Source organism: Peromyscus maniculatus, chromosome 5, assembly GCF_049852395.1.
Source record: "Peromyscus maniculatus bairdii isolate BWxNUB_F1_BW_parent chromosome 5, HU_Pman_BW_mat_3.1, whole genome shotgun sequence".
Taxonomy (NCBI): domain Eukaryota; kingdom Metazoa; phylum Chordata; class Mammalia; order Rodentia; family Cricetidae; genus Peromyscus; species Peromyscus maniculatus.
Window position 1 is genome coordinate 39,939,347 of NC_134856.1, and position 14,490 is coordinate 39,953,836.

The window sequence follows — 14,490 nt, forward strand, 5'->3', positions numbered from 1 at the left end:
CACCACACATTATATGTGTGTGTGAAGTTGAAGACAGCGATGTTCTAAAATAGAAAGTGGTGATGGTGTCATGGGCCTATGAGAATGCTGGACGAAAGTCTATCAAATTGTACAAACAGGCAAATTGTATACTATGTGAATTATTTGTCAATAAAGATTTTATAAAACATAAACAAAAAAGAAATGTAATTTAGGCATTTAAATGTAGCTCAGTTAATAGAGTGCTTGCCTAGCATGCACAGAGCTCTGTGTTTGATCTCCTGCACCACATAAATCTGGGCATGGAGTCACATCCCTAAAATCTCAGCAGTTGGAAATCCAGGCAAGCAGACCGGGAATCTGGGTCATCCACAGTTATGCAATAAATTTGAGGCTCACATGGCCTACAAGAGACTGCAAAAAAAAAAAAAAACAGAAGTGGAGCCGACGGGGTGGTGCACACCTTTGATCCCAACACTCAGGAAGCAGAGGCAGGCAGATCTCTGTGAGTTCAAGGCCAGGCAGGGCTGCACAGAGAAACCCTGTCTCAAAAAACCAAAAAGGAAAAAAAAAAACAAAACATGGAACATCATATCTAAATGCACTTAATGCCCTTGTTTATTAAAATGTGTGTTAATTATAGTCACTATTCATATTTTTTCTCCACAGACTGTGGACCTGCATTCTTGTCCAAAGCCGATTGTATTTGTGTTGCACACGTTCTTATCAGCCAAAGTCACTCGAATGGGGCTGCTTGTATGAGCAACGAGAAGTAAGGAAGAGCTGACGGTCACAAGAAGTATTTCCACCTCCGAAAAATGAAAATTAAAACAAGCATCAACAACAGAGAAGCACAAAAAGCAGCCCTTGCTCTCCTCCATCATAGTGCCTTCCCAAGGACCTGCAGATCACTGCTGAAACCACAGGGTTTGAAGAAGGGCCGACCTCTCCCACACAGCCTTGGCCAGAAGTTCTAGAACTGAAATAAGCTCCAAATTGAAGCTATTGATTTATCGTCTCATTTCACAATGTGATCGCTAAGTAATTACGTTTATTTCTAACCCTGTTATGAAGGCTGGCTCTTTGGGTTTCTCTTCAGATATAAACAAATAGCCAAAAGAGGTTCTTCTTTTCTTCCTGGAGGATTTGTTTGGGGCTTAGCCCGAGCTCTTAATAGGGTAACTTGCTTCCCAGAGGCGAGTGTGCAGCAGCCCAGCCCTCAGACTTCCCACGCAGGTCCATTGCACGCAGTGTTACTCTCTCTACCTGTTCTTCCCCAGAGGTTCTCGGGTCCACCCTGGCTCCACCCTGCCCCACACCCCACCTCTGACACCAGCCCTGACACCAGTGCTACCTAGAGTCTGGCCACCTTTGCCTTCACTCACCTTTTTTTTGTGGTTGGCCAAGTTGAAAAGCAAGTTGGAAACGGCTGCTCTGAAAGAGGAGCTTTGCTTCCTTTAGTTTTTGAGTTTGTATTTGGTAGAAGCCAGGGGATGGTCTAAGGTTTGTTTTGAAAGGAAGATCCTCATTTAAGCTAAGCCATTTCGTACTGCTTACCAAATGTGCCTTTGGTTAGGGTCAGTGGAGCTTTATTAGTGACTGTAGATGATTGGATCTCACTGCCATTATAGGAGTCATCCTTGAGGTCGGTTCCTTAGTGGCATCTTTCGGTGGCGACTTTGTGGGTCACTAGCTTTGCAGCACAGATGCCATGTCAAGTGGCACAGGGCACTGTGAGCCCAGGAAAGATCCTGGTACTGGACTTTTGTGGCCCCAGAGTAGTGAAGACAAGTCACCTCCAGCTCAAGGTTTCCCAGTGGCTGAGAGGGCCGTGTGATGAGACAGACCTCAGCAGTCACCTGCTTTTGCTCAGGATGGCCAAGTGTCATCGTGACTCAGCATCAGGGTGCTTTCTGATTTTGTGGCCTGGAAAATCATACTCAGCTTGTGTTTCCTGGGTTGGAAGGAGGAAATAGATGTGTGTAGAAACATTTGAAATATCTCTACATAAAATATCCAGATTAGCACAGTCCCTAAATTTGAACAAAAGGCAACATTGACTTGGAATTTTCTATGCTCTCTGAAAAAATATCTAGAAATAGCTCCCATGTTCTAGATTTCTCTGGAGTGTTATACAGGGATGTGAAGCTTCAGATGGGGTAGGGGAGGAAAGGAAAGAAAACAGCGCTGTTCATGCGGAACTTGAGCTGTGTTGTCGGAGCGCCTTGACTGACAGGTTGGCCAGAGGACAGAACAGATACCCAGGGAGAAGTGGTGACTCCACAGTCCTCTGCTGCCTCTTAGTCAGGTTCCCTCCTGCTCTCTGCAGTCAGACTAACAGTGTACAAAGGCTGGGGAGGAATGTCCACCCCCACTTCAAATAGGTGTCGGAGCACCAAAGACCAATGTTGGGATCCACTTTAAACCAGAAATTAAAATCTGAAGAATGTCTTTCAAGAACTTTTTATGTTTTAAAAAGTTGTAACCCTGAACCCATCTTCAACTCAGAAAGAAAGAAAAGAAAGAAAGACAGACAGACAGACAGACAGACAGAAAGAGAAAGAAAGAAAGAAAGAAAGAAAGAAAGAAAGAAAGAAAGAAAGAAAGAAAGAAAGAAAGAAAGAAAGAAAGAAAGAAAGAAAGAAAGAAAGAAAGAAAAAATTTTAAAAGTCCACCTGAGTTCAGAAAGCAGAACTACAACAGATAACCTCAGGCGGAGTGCTTGGATGCTCTTTTTACGAGGAGATAGACTGGTTCAGGCTTCAGCAGTAAAGGTGAAGTCTTCCATAGTGGTATGAAAGGCTAAACCTCCAAGAAGTTTGGTAGGGACTTCTGCCACCCTGTCCCTTTCAGGAGCTGTAAACAGTGTGGTGGCTTGGGGCAGTAAGGTGTGCATCTGTTTGTCTGAGAGCTGTGGCCCGTGGGGTTTTTAACACTATCATTTGGTTCCTGGTGTACAATGGAGGCTTATGGGTGATTCCTTTGTCATTCACAGCCCCAGAGCGAGGGCCCTGAGCCGCTTGTTTCAGAAGCTGCAGTAGCCCTCCCCCCAGGCATGTGGTCAGCTAAGTGTGTCAGATTTTTCAAACCACAAGTGAAATGCTTTTTGTGAATGGGACACCTTGATACATGACTGTATTACCAATTTTGTACTCAATGCCAAAACATGGTAAAGTATTTTCAAATAACTAAGAATGGACATCCTTGATAATTCACCTCTTTTATAGAATCAGCTAAATTGTCTTTTCTTTTTCTTTTCAATATTGTTGGGGATGTTGTGGGATCCTGGGTATCAAGAGGAAAGGAAACCACAGAGCACCCAGTGCTGATGGACCACTTCCTGGGTACCTTTGCCTTCCATACCTGGATAGCCGGCCCTGGGCACAAGAAGTCTCCTCCACCACAAGACAGGGGACTAAAGGAGGCTGATGTTATCAACAAGCCTTGCCTAGAAATTGGTATCAAAGATTTTATATAAAGAAATGCTCATGTGTGTATGCTGTATTTATTAGATAATTATAACTAAAGTCATCAACTTGTGAACAGTTTCATGTTAAATTTGGGGATATGTATGGGCAACCAAAAGTGTTACTTTAAATGCCATCTGCCTATTTTGAAGCCATGTTTAGCACTTTTTTAGACTAGGGAAGTCTGATAGTGCCTGGTGGGCTTTTTTGTCTTTTGTTTTTGTCTGAACTCTGAGTTTGTTACTGGAAATTATTTGCATGGTAGGAGAGATTGAATTATTTATTTTTTTATATGTAGAAAAATCTCTCTAACCAACAAAAAGCTAACATTGTTTCTGATTTATTTGTTTTCCTAACTTATCCTCCTGAACAGAATAGTAGCAAAGCTTTTGTTCAACTGAATAAATGCACTTAGCTGATAAACCAAAATTTATTCTTTCAAAACAAGAAATTATTATCACCAAAAATTATTAAGCTATGTAGAATCTAAACACGATTATGCCTCCCCCAAAAAAGGGTTTTACTGTGAGTGGTTTGGATGAACAAAAGTATATAGAGAAAATGACTGGTTTCTTAAAAATTTGTAAGAAACTCAGTCTTCCTGTTTAATTTAAATGCATGTGGATTTGTTTTCAAATCCATCAATGAATCTGCCCATGCGTTTTAATGCAGATCACCTTCCAAGCTGCTGTGCAACTTCTGTTGAAAGCCCCACCTGCTAAAAGAGCTCAGCAGTTTGGAAGTGTTCAGGGAAGAGACTCCAGCACTTTCTCTGTTCTTTGTATCTTTGTCAGACACCTACCTAGATCATAATTTATTATTCTCATTGGTTCAAGCTATTGAGTGTACATTACATTTAAACGATCCAAACATTCTGCTTCCATTCCCAAGTGGCTATCAGCAGCTCTAGGTGCCAAGAATGAACTGGCTCCTTACAGAGCTGGGCTCCGGACAGTGGTGGTGCACACCTTTAATCCCAGCACTTGGGAGGCAGAGGCAGATGGATTTCTGAGTTTGAGGCCAGCCTGGTTGCAGAGTTCCAGGACAGCCAGGGCTGCACAGAGAGGAAAAACAAAACAACAAGTACAAAATTCCTTTTGGGCTCAGAGTTAAGAGGGCTTGTCGCTCAGCTATGAGGACTGGAGTTTGGATCCCAGCACCAGGGCCAATGACCCAGGAAAGGAAAGAAGCAAACAAACTCTTCATCTCTAATGAGGAAGTCAAATGCCAGGTCACTTAGTTCTTAAAAGCACATTGCTCTGGATGGATTTTAATATGTAGCACTACAGTGGTAGTCTGAGTACTTGGGAGGCTCATCTGGGTTTGCCAGGCACCAAGGCTACACAGCAAGACTGTTTCAAAACAAGATAAAATTCTAGTACTTCGTAGCTACAGGTAGGGAATTAAAGATTAGCTGTATAGTTTAAGGCCAGCTAGATTATATATGATCCTGCCTCAAAAAAATAGATATATTTGAGATTGCCTAAACTTTAGTTGACTTTTACTTTACTTGAATTTTACAAAAGTCATATTCATTCTTTCAAATGTTTCTGTCAAGCACATGAACCAGGTGTTAACTATAGTGTACTGTGAGCTTAGTAGTCTTTCCGTGACATTACAGTTGTTTTGTGGCTTTTCCTCTGCTGAAGATAAAAGAAACTGCATTTTCCCATTATTCCTTCTCCATGCCCTCATTTTAATTACTTAGTAATCTAGAATGATTTTAATTTCTACATACACTCCTTAAAAGCTGATAGCAGTTACCCTGAACCATCTTTAAGCTCTACCTTTCACTGTGTTGGGCATCTGGACATTGACTGAGTGTAATGATAGGTGGAAATCACGCTGCATGTCAGAGTGAGGTGTATTCGAGCAGCATAGTTGTTCCACACTGTAGTGACGTGAGTGGAAGTTCTTCTTTCCAGCAATGGACTACCCAAGTAGCTCATCTGAAACTTGTTTTGTCTTTTTTAAAAAATGTAATGACCTGGAGGGGTAGCTCAATAGTAGAGTACCTACCCAGCATGTTCAAGGCCCTGGGTCCCTCTGGAACACAGCTAAAAACAAATGCAAACCCACATCTGGCTGATCAGTGACACAGTTTATCAAAGGTGAGAATCATAGGTTGAGGTTCAGGGAATAGCCACAGGAGGTATATTATTTTCTTGTCTCTTTCCAGCAGTGGCCAGTTCAACTGGGAAAAAGGTTGTTATATTAACTCAGAAAAACATGAATGCTTTCTTATTCTTTTTTAATGCTAGGCATTGACATTGACCCCAGGCAGGACTTTGGGCATGCTAAGCAAATAGTCAGTGCCACCGAGCTATATACTCATATATTCCCAGCCCCTTTGATTTCAGAATAACAAGTTTTGATTTTCTTCTGGGTTTTTAGACATACTCTCTCGTATGACCCACCTAGGTCAGCCTCAGATTGCTGATCCTCCTGCCTCCGAGTGCCAGGAACCACAGCTGTGCACCAGCCTCCAACTGTAAACTTGAGCATCATTTCCACCACCTCTGTTTCTTCATCCCGCTTTGGGTGACTGGATCAAAGCATTTCCTAAGATCTGTTTACTTTTATTTGATGTATATGAGTGTTTGCCTCATGTGGATCGTCTGAACACCTGGCGCCTGAGAAAGCCAGAAGGCGTCAGATCCCCAGAACTGAGTTCACAAAGGTGGGTGCTCGGGACTAAAACCCAGGTCCTCTGCAGCTGCAGCCAGTGCTCTTAACCACGGAGCCATCTCTCCAGTTACAGTGTGTGAAGTGAAATTCCACCCCTTGGGAGGAGTGAGGCAAGGAAGATCAAGAGTTCAAAGTCATCCTCACCTATATAAAGAGTCTGAGGTCAACCTGGGATACATGAAACTCAGCTCAACATTCTTTTGTATGTGAATTAATGTAATATATAAATATGCTTTTTGCAAATTATTCTTTGCTCTCAGATACCAGTTGGTGTGTGTGTGTGTGTGTGTGTGTGTGTGTGTGTGTGTGTGTGTGTGTGTGTGTTGGTTGTTTTCAAGGCAGGTTTCCTATGTGTAACAACCTTGGCTGTCCTGAAATAGCCAGATCTGATTCAGAGATCGGCCTACCTCTGCCTCCTAAATACTAAGATTAGAGGTGTTTGCCACCATGCTTGGCTTATTTTTTTATTATTCTTTTAAATAGGCAGCAAAGCTTATTTCTAAATATTGTTGACCTATTCATTTTCATACATAACGTTTAAGCATCTTTTTGTTTTGTTTTTGTTTTTGTTTTGTTTTGAGACAGGGTTTCTCTGTGTCCCTTTGGAGCCTGTCCTAGAACTCACTCTGTAGCCCAGGCTGGCCTCAAACTCACAGAGATTCGCCTGGCTCTGCCTCCTGAGTGCTGGGACTAAAGGTGTGTGCTACTACCACCACCGCCTCTGCCACCACCACCACCCGGCCAGCATCTTATATTTTTAAGGTCCTTATGCACATGATAGCTGGACTGTTTCTCCATTAATAAGCACCCAAATTACATTAAAAACTGGCAAGATTCCAGGGCTGGAGAAATGGCTCAGCAGTTAGAGCACTGGCTGCTCTTCCAGAGATCCTGGGTTTAATTCCCACAACCCTCTATAACTATAGTCCAATGAGATCCAATGCCCTCTTCTGGTATGCAATGTACGTGCAGACAAAACACCCATATACATACAATACATAAACAAGTCCAGGGCTGGAGAGATGGCTGAGAGGTTAAGAGCACTGGCTGCTCTTCCAGAGGTCCTAAGTTCAATTCCCAGCAACCACATGGTGGCTCACAACCATCTATAATGAGATCTGGTGCCCTCTTCTGGTGTTCAGGCATACATGCAGACAGAATACTGTATACATAATAAATAAAATAAATTTTAAAAAAAAGTCCTAAAAATTAGCAAGATACCACTTATTCTAGGACACACTGGTGTTCAAGTTCAGTGGAAAGAGACCTAGAAAAAGTGAGAGGTTGACTGAATTTTCCTACAGTGACAGTCCCTTTCAATCATCTTGCCTTCAATTATTAACCTGTCAGGTCAGCTTTTCAAACCTGTTTAATCATTCCCAGACAGCACCTGAGCTCTCTGGGGTGGGGGTGGCATAAGGATGTAGTTACCTAGGCTTCTCGTTTTCAAGTGTAGCCAGTCGTGTGGAAATGAGGTCATCCCTTCGGTGTCTTGCTCTTTAACCCTGCCCTTTGACAGTCAGGTGCTAATGATTGTATTTTCTCAAAACCAGCACATGGCATTGCTGCTTGTCCAGGCCTGCAGGACGGAAGAAGTGCTTTCCCTCTGTTGAGTCCTGTTAACAGTAGGTAGTTGTTGCGTGTTGCTGATGTTTTCTGAATTAGTAGGATTGAGGAGAGAAAAAAGTTCAGGTTTGCCGTCTCCAAGACCTCACTTACATCATATCCTAGGCCCTGGGTTCAGATCTCCTTCAGTACAGGATGCCCCTGTTATGGTGAGTCTGTTAGGTGAGTGGAGTATGGAGATCTCAATGCCCAGGCAATCTCTCTCCTTCCTGGTGCCAGATTTGAAGTAGTACAGAGCGTAGCCTGTTTTTTTCTCCTATGCACACTCTGATATGACCCACATGTGTGTATTATTTCCCACACTACTTTTTTTTTTTCTAAGTGTGAAGACTTAGAAAGCAGCGTAAGTAAGGCTGGTGACGTAGCTCAGCTGGATGAAGGCTTGCCTCACGTACAGGAAGCCCTGGGGTCCATCCCCAGCACCCCATAAAATCAGGTGTGGTGGCCACATTGGTGCACTCAGCACTCATTGGGGAGGTGGAGGCAGGAAGATGTCCTCAGTTACATAGTGAATATCAAGCCAGCTCAAGTGTGTGAAACTGTCTCAAGAAAGAATACATTTCTACCAATTGGTTGTTTTCTCTTTTTAAAATCCTGTATTAAAAGTAAGACCTCTGTTCAAGTCTTATTTAAAGTGTCTCAAGTTTCTGGCTACCAAATCAAAGACCCATGACATAAAACAGAGCAGTATGTATTCTCAATTTTTAAAAAAGCTTTATGTATACTCTATTAATATTGATGCTTTGACAACACTTCCCTTGGGTTGCACATCAACATATAGCATTGTATATTACAATGAAAACTTGTAACTTAAGGGTATTATATATATATATACATATATAAGTATATATGCCTTTGTAACGTTTATATTGTAAATAAAAAGTTGCTTTTGGACATCGTCGCTTGTTTTTTTAGAATGTGGACAGTTTCAGACTTACAGGAAAGTTTCAAAAACACTGGAGAAACTTGGTGGTGGCAAGCCCAGCACTGTATTTCCAAAGCTTGTCTCCCCTCGGCCACCGTTCCCAGTTGTTAGCATTTTCACACTTGGTCCATTATCTTGTGTCCGTTGCAGGCACTCTTACCTTTAAACTCCCTCATGAATGTCTCTCTTAGGATATAAGGCACTTAAGGTGGCCCTGTCTGGCTCTCCTTGTCAGGAGATCAAGACCAGCACCACACCCAGCCAATGCAGATGGCGCCGCGCATCCCCTGCAGGGCCTGCCTTCACTTTCTGGCCGGTTATGCCTAGTACCCTGTGTTATGTTGTCTCATCTCTTCAGCCCAGGACAGTTGTGTAGTCACTCCCTACTCAAGGGTTAGCGAACACAGCTGCTTGGGCCAATGGGAGGCTCAGCAGGGACCTCCCCCCTGATGAGTCAATCCCGGGGATCCCACGTGACAGAAAGAGAAAATGACTCCCAGAAGTTGCACACAGGTGCGCGCGCGCGCGCGCACACACACACACACACACGCGCGCACACACACACACACACACACACACACACACACACACACATATATATATATAAGAAGCCAATGGTAATGGTGCACGCCTTTAATCCCAGCACTCGGGAGGCAGAGGCAGACAAATTCAAGGTCAGCCTGATCTACAGGACAGCCAGGGCTGCACACCCAAACCCTATCCCCAAAAGAAAACTCAGTGTGCCCAGTCATTTGGATTTTAGTTAAATCCACATATAGTCAAGTTGACAACCAGGAATAGCCGTCACATTCGCTTACTGTGACAATACCTCAGTCACTGAAGCCACTACTCCCACTTGCCTGCCTACTACCCCACCCATGCACCCTCAGTCCAGGACACCTCAGCTGCCTCTTCTTGGAAACAAGGTTCAGTAATGGCACAGTTGGTGAACAAATGGATTTGGTGCCATTCGGAAGCAGATTCAGAGCAGCTGCGCTCTGTTTTTCAATACGTATGGGTGTTCTGCCTGCATATTTAAATGCACCATGTGCATGCAGTGCCCATGGAGGCCAGATGAGGGTGTTGGATCCCCTGGAGCTGAAGTTATACATGATTGTGAACCATCACATGGGTGCTGACTATAATAACCCCAGGTCCTCTGGAAGAGCAGCCATGCCCTTAACTGCTGAGCTGTCTCTCCAGCCCAGCAACCCCACTCTTAGAACTAGTTTTGGAGCCAGGCATGGTGGTGCATGCCTTTAATCCCAGCACTCGGGAGGCAGAGGCAGGTGAATCTCTGTGAGTTCGAGTCCAGCCTGGTCTACAGAGCGAGATCCAGGACAGGTACCAAAACTACACAGAGAAACCCTGTCTCGGAAAAAAACAAAAGAAAAAAAAAAAAGATTCTTGTGGACCTGGGTTTGGTCCCTTCCTTTTTGTCCTGGGTGTGCTCTCTACTTAACCTATTCCACTGTTTTTGTGCAGAGCTGGAAGTCAGCCTTAAAGCCTCACCAATGCCCTACCCGTGCCCTGCATAGTCAGCTGTTCTGTTGTGGTAAGACAGGTCTCTGGAGACCAGGTTGACTTCAAACTTGTGATCCTCCCGCCCCTGGTGTTACAGGCAAAAGCCCAAGGTTCCTTAACAAGTTCTTAAGAGTATGTGTCTCTGTATGAGCCCCAGGACACTACTATTTTCATCCTCTGATTTTAATGGGTTGTTTTGGCTAATTGAAGTGGCTCACTGGTCCAAGCTTGGGTTCACAGAAAAAAAAAAAAAAGCCACATTCTTGGAACTAGCAGAATCCAATCTAAGACAGAGAGCTGTGAGGAAGAAATGGGATTAAGTGCATTTAAAAGTCAGTCTTGTTCTACTGAAAGTGTGGGAGCTAAGAATCAATTACTACAGTGAGAAAGAACGTGAAGTTATTAAGTCTAAACTTGTCATGTGGGCCAGCCCCCCAAAACTTAAATTTAGTGCCTGCACCCCCCTTCCACCTCCTTGTACTTCCATCCCAGCAATAGCAGCACTGACTCCCGAAGCCAGGGGTGTCGCGGTATCTTGAGTTCAGGCTGTCACCCGGCTTCTCGGGAGCATGCACAGTGGGAGACAGCTGAGATGAAATCTGTGTCCCTCAGAAGCAGCTGAGTGGGACAGAATTTTCTTGGGATGTGTTGAAGGTGAGGTGTGTCTCCTGGGAAGCCACCTGGCTAGCAGGTTCTGACAGCAAAGCAAGACACCAGAGAATACTGGGTGGGCAGGACCAAAAAAAAAAAAAAAAAAAAAAAAAAAAGGCAACAGCCCGTGGGTCTCAAACCCAGCATTTGGCTGAATAGTGTCCCCCAAAATCCATATGCTAAATCTCAGAAAGTGAGCGAAGGCCCTTCAGGATGGGTTTAAGTTAAGTTAGTATGGAGCTTTTTGAGGAGGCTCGAATCCAATGTGGCCACTGTCCTTGTACAATGAAGAGATGTGGGCATAGATCCTGAGCTGGCTGAAGGAGACCACGTCAGTGTCTGAAGTGTCAAAGGGGCCCTGTTCTTGCATGTGTTCTGCGGACCGTAAAGGCAGGTGCTGATGTGAGAGGGTCTGGCCACCTCCCTCCTTTGAAGACATTGAAGCAGAAAAAGAAATTAGGGCTTGGGAGGCAAGGAAGGTACCAGTTAGAAGTCAGTTAATGCAGCCTCCAGCAGGACTGTGTTTACATATTTATGTATATTCCTACTGCTTACAGGCAAGATGCAGACACTGGGCATTGTGTGAGTAATAAAATGTCCAAGCTCCATGGAGTCCTTCAAATCTTTCACATTTCAAAACAATCCTCTGAGGCCTTGGATTTGAGTGACAAGGGCATCCATATAGAGGAAAACCACAAGATGATGTGGCAGAGGGAGAGAGAGAGAGAGAGAAAGAGACACTTGCCACTTCAAGGAGAGACCTCCAAAGAAACAATGAGGCTGGACCAGAACTGTGAGAAAATGACATTTCTGTTGTTAAAGCCACTTTGGAACCAGGGGGTGATGGTGCACACCTATATAATCCTAGCTCTTAGAAGGTGGAAGGGGGATTGTGGGAGTTCAAGGCCAGCCTCAGCTACATAACCCTTTTGAGGCCAGTCTGACCACCAAATCGATAGATAGATGATAGATAGATAGATAGATAGATAGATAGATAGATAGATAGATAGATAGATAGATAGATAGATAGATGATAGATAAATGCTTTATCTGGGGGCTGGAGAGAGGGCTCAGTGGTTAAGAAAGCTTAGCTTGCCGGGCAGTGGTGGCGCATGCCTTTAATCCCAGCACTCGGGAGGCAGAGGCAGGCGGATCTCTGTGAGTTTGAGACCAGCCTGGGCTACAAAGCGAGTTTCAGGACAGCCAGGTCTACACAGAGAAACCCTGTGGGGTGGGGGGAGCGGAGCTTAACTCACTTGGCGGTGACACACGCCTTTTGATCCAGAGGCATGTGGATCTCTGAAGTTGGTCTTTCTTGTTGGATTTTTGGATCGTCAGCCCCAAAATAATGACATGGAGACTTATTATTGATTATGAAAGTTTGGCCTTAACTTAGGCTTGTCCCACTAGCTCTTAATACTTACATTAACCCGTTTCTATTAATCTATGTTCTGCCATGTGGCTTTTTACCTCTCCTTCATTCTGACATCCGACTTCCTCAGTGTCTCGCTGGTGTGTCCCATGTGCCTCAGATTCTTCCCCAGTTCCCCTCTCTCCCTGGACATTCTGCCTATCCTCTTCTGCCTAGATATTGACCACTCAACTTTTTATTAAACCAATCAGAATAAAATAGTGACACATTTTCACACAGAGTGATCAAATATCCCACAACAGATTTCTATGAGTTCCCGGCCAACCTGGTCTACAAAGTCTACAAGGTCTACAGCCAAGGCTACGTAGAGAGACCCTGTCTTGAAGGAAGGAAGGAAGAAAGAAAGGAAGTGTGGAGACCCACAGAGACTTCCTAGTGAGACCTTCCTCAAGGTCAGAGAATCTGAGCTTGCTTTACCCAGCAGGGCTGTATAAAGGAATTATTTGGCCATGAGTGTGGTTATCAGGTGTTTTGAAGGGTCTATATTTGGCTGTACGTTGTGCTTTGATCTTGAAAGGAGGACATCTTTTGCCTCTCCCCTTGGCATTGTACAAAAAGCCCTTTAGAATAAACTTCGAGGTGACTGGGCATTGACCCAGGGCTTCCAAAGCTATCCTGTGTCTGTCTGTCTTTCTTATGTCTCTTTCTATCTTTCTACCTAATATTTCCTCATTCCTCTCTCCTCCACCCAAGAACCCTTTGATAGATTGGAGCTGGACTTCAGCAGACTCCCACAAGAAAGAAAAAAAAAAAAGAGAGAGACAGAGACAGAGGCAGACGGAGAGAGAAAGCAAGTTTAGCTCTCGCAAAGAACCCAGCCTTGTTCCCAGCACCCGTATCAAATGGCTCACAGCTGCCTGTACCTCCAACCTCTGGCCTTGTTGGCTCCCTGCACACATGGTGCACATAAGTAATAAACAGCATCTTCACAAAAAACCAAACACCGGGCTGGACATGGCGGAATACACCTTTAATCCCAGCACTGGGTAAGGAGGAGGCAGGCGTGTCTTTGTGAGTTCCAGGCCAACCTGTTCTCCCTAGTGAGTTCCAGATCAGCCAGAGCTACATTGTAAGATCTTGTTTCAAAACCACACCCTTTCACACAGTCTGTGATGTTTCCTTGCAGCTTTAGCTGTAACACTGCCTCTTTCTCACTGCAGGGACTTTCCTTTCTGTTTTCATCTCCTGCAGGCCACCCGATTGTGGGAGGGGGGCGGCGGCGGCGGCGGCGGCGGCGGGGGGGGGGGGGGGGGGGGGGGGAGTGGGGGCGGCAGCTGGGGACGACGAGGGACATTATGTTCATGGCTCACCTCTCTCACAGTCTCATTCTTTACTTAACCCACTAGTGAGGACTTCATCCAGGAGCTAGTGTCTTGTGCCTGGTTCCTTAGTGATGGTACCAACAGCAAGTACGCCCAGCTCTGTGGCTACCCAGCCCAAGACTGGCTGCACAGGCAGGTCAGTTAGATGGGGAGAGGCGGCTTCCAGGTGAGGGAAGAAGCTATTGGAAGAAGCTGGTTGACTGGGAGGACAGAGGTCCGAAGCCCAGTTTGCAGGGAAGTTAGGTTAGGAGTCGTTGATATAGGCAATCGGTGGGCAAGTTTTTCACAGGGAGACTCTAATCCCCCAGCTTTTTTGTTTGTTTGTTTGTTTTGTTTTTCGAGACAGGATTTCTCTGTGTAACAGCTCTGGCTGTCCTGGAACTCAGACATTCTCCTGCCTCTGCCTCCCAAGTGCTGGGATTAAAGGTGTGTACTACCACCACCTGGCACCAGTTGTTTTTCATTTTGTCAAATCTCCAAAGCAGAGGGTTTTTTTTCCTTTGGGCTCTCGTTCATTTCCTGACAAATCCCATGGTAGACGGGTCAGAAGGGGGTGGCTGCTCTGAGGCCCTTCTGCTGGTGACCAAACAGAAAATAATACTTCACCTGGTTATTGGGAAGGCGAGTGTCAGGTGTGGGGCAGCCAGGAGATCTGATTGCCATGCTGGCTTCACTGGCAGTGCCTAGAAGAGCAGAACATTCAGGTGAAGCTGAGAAGCCATAGAGATATGAAATGTGTTCCTCCAGACACTTCAAGGTCTCTGACTGTCCAGTGTGTTGTTTTAAAACAAAACAAAACAAAACAAAAACAAACAAAAAAAACAAAAATAAAAAAACCCGATAAGTGGCACTGGTTATGATGCAGAAAGGTCATGA

At 44.7% G+C, this 14,490-nt stretch overlaps 1 protein-coding gene across 2 annotated transcripts in view; it reads left to right on the top strand.

Moving 5' to 3' along the window:
* Positions 1–8,654, top strand: part of Sntb2 (syntrophin beta 2) — an 83,929-nt gene extending 75,275 nt beyond the window's left edge. For both annotated transcript variants that reach the window (XM_076572119.1, XM_076572120.1), the window contains one exon: positions 649–8,654. In XM_076572119.1, coding sequence (XP_076428234.1) covers positions 649–741 — 93 coding nt within the window. In that variant the 3' untranslated portion in view covers positions 742–8,654. The remainder of the gene's footprint in view (positions 1–648) is intronic.
* Positions 8,655–14,490: the final 5,836 nt, after the last annotated feature.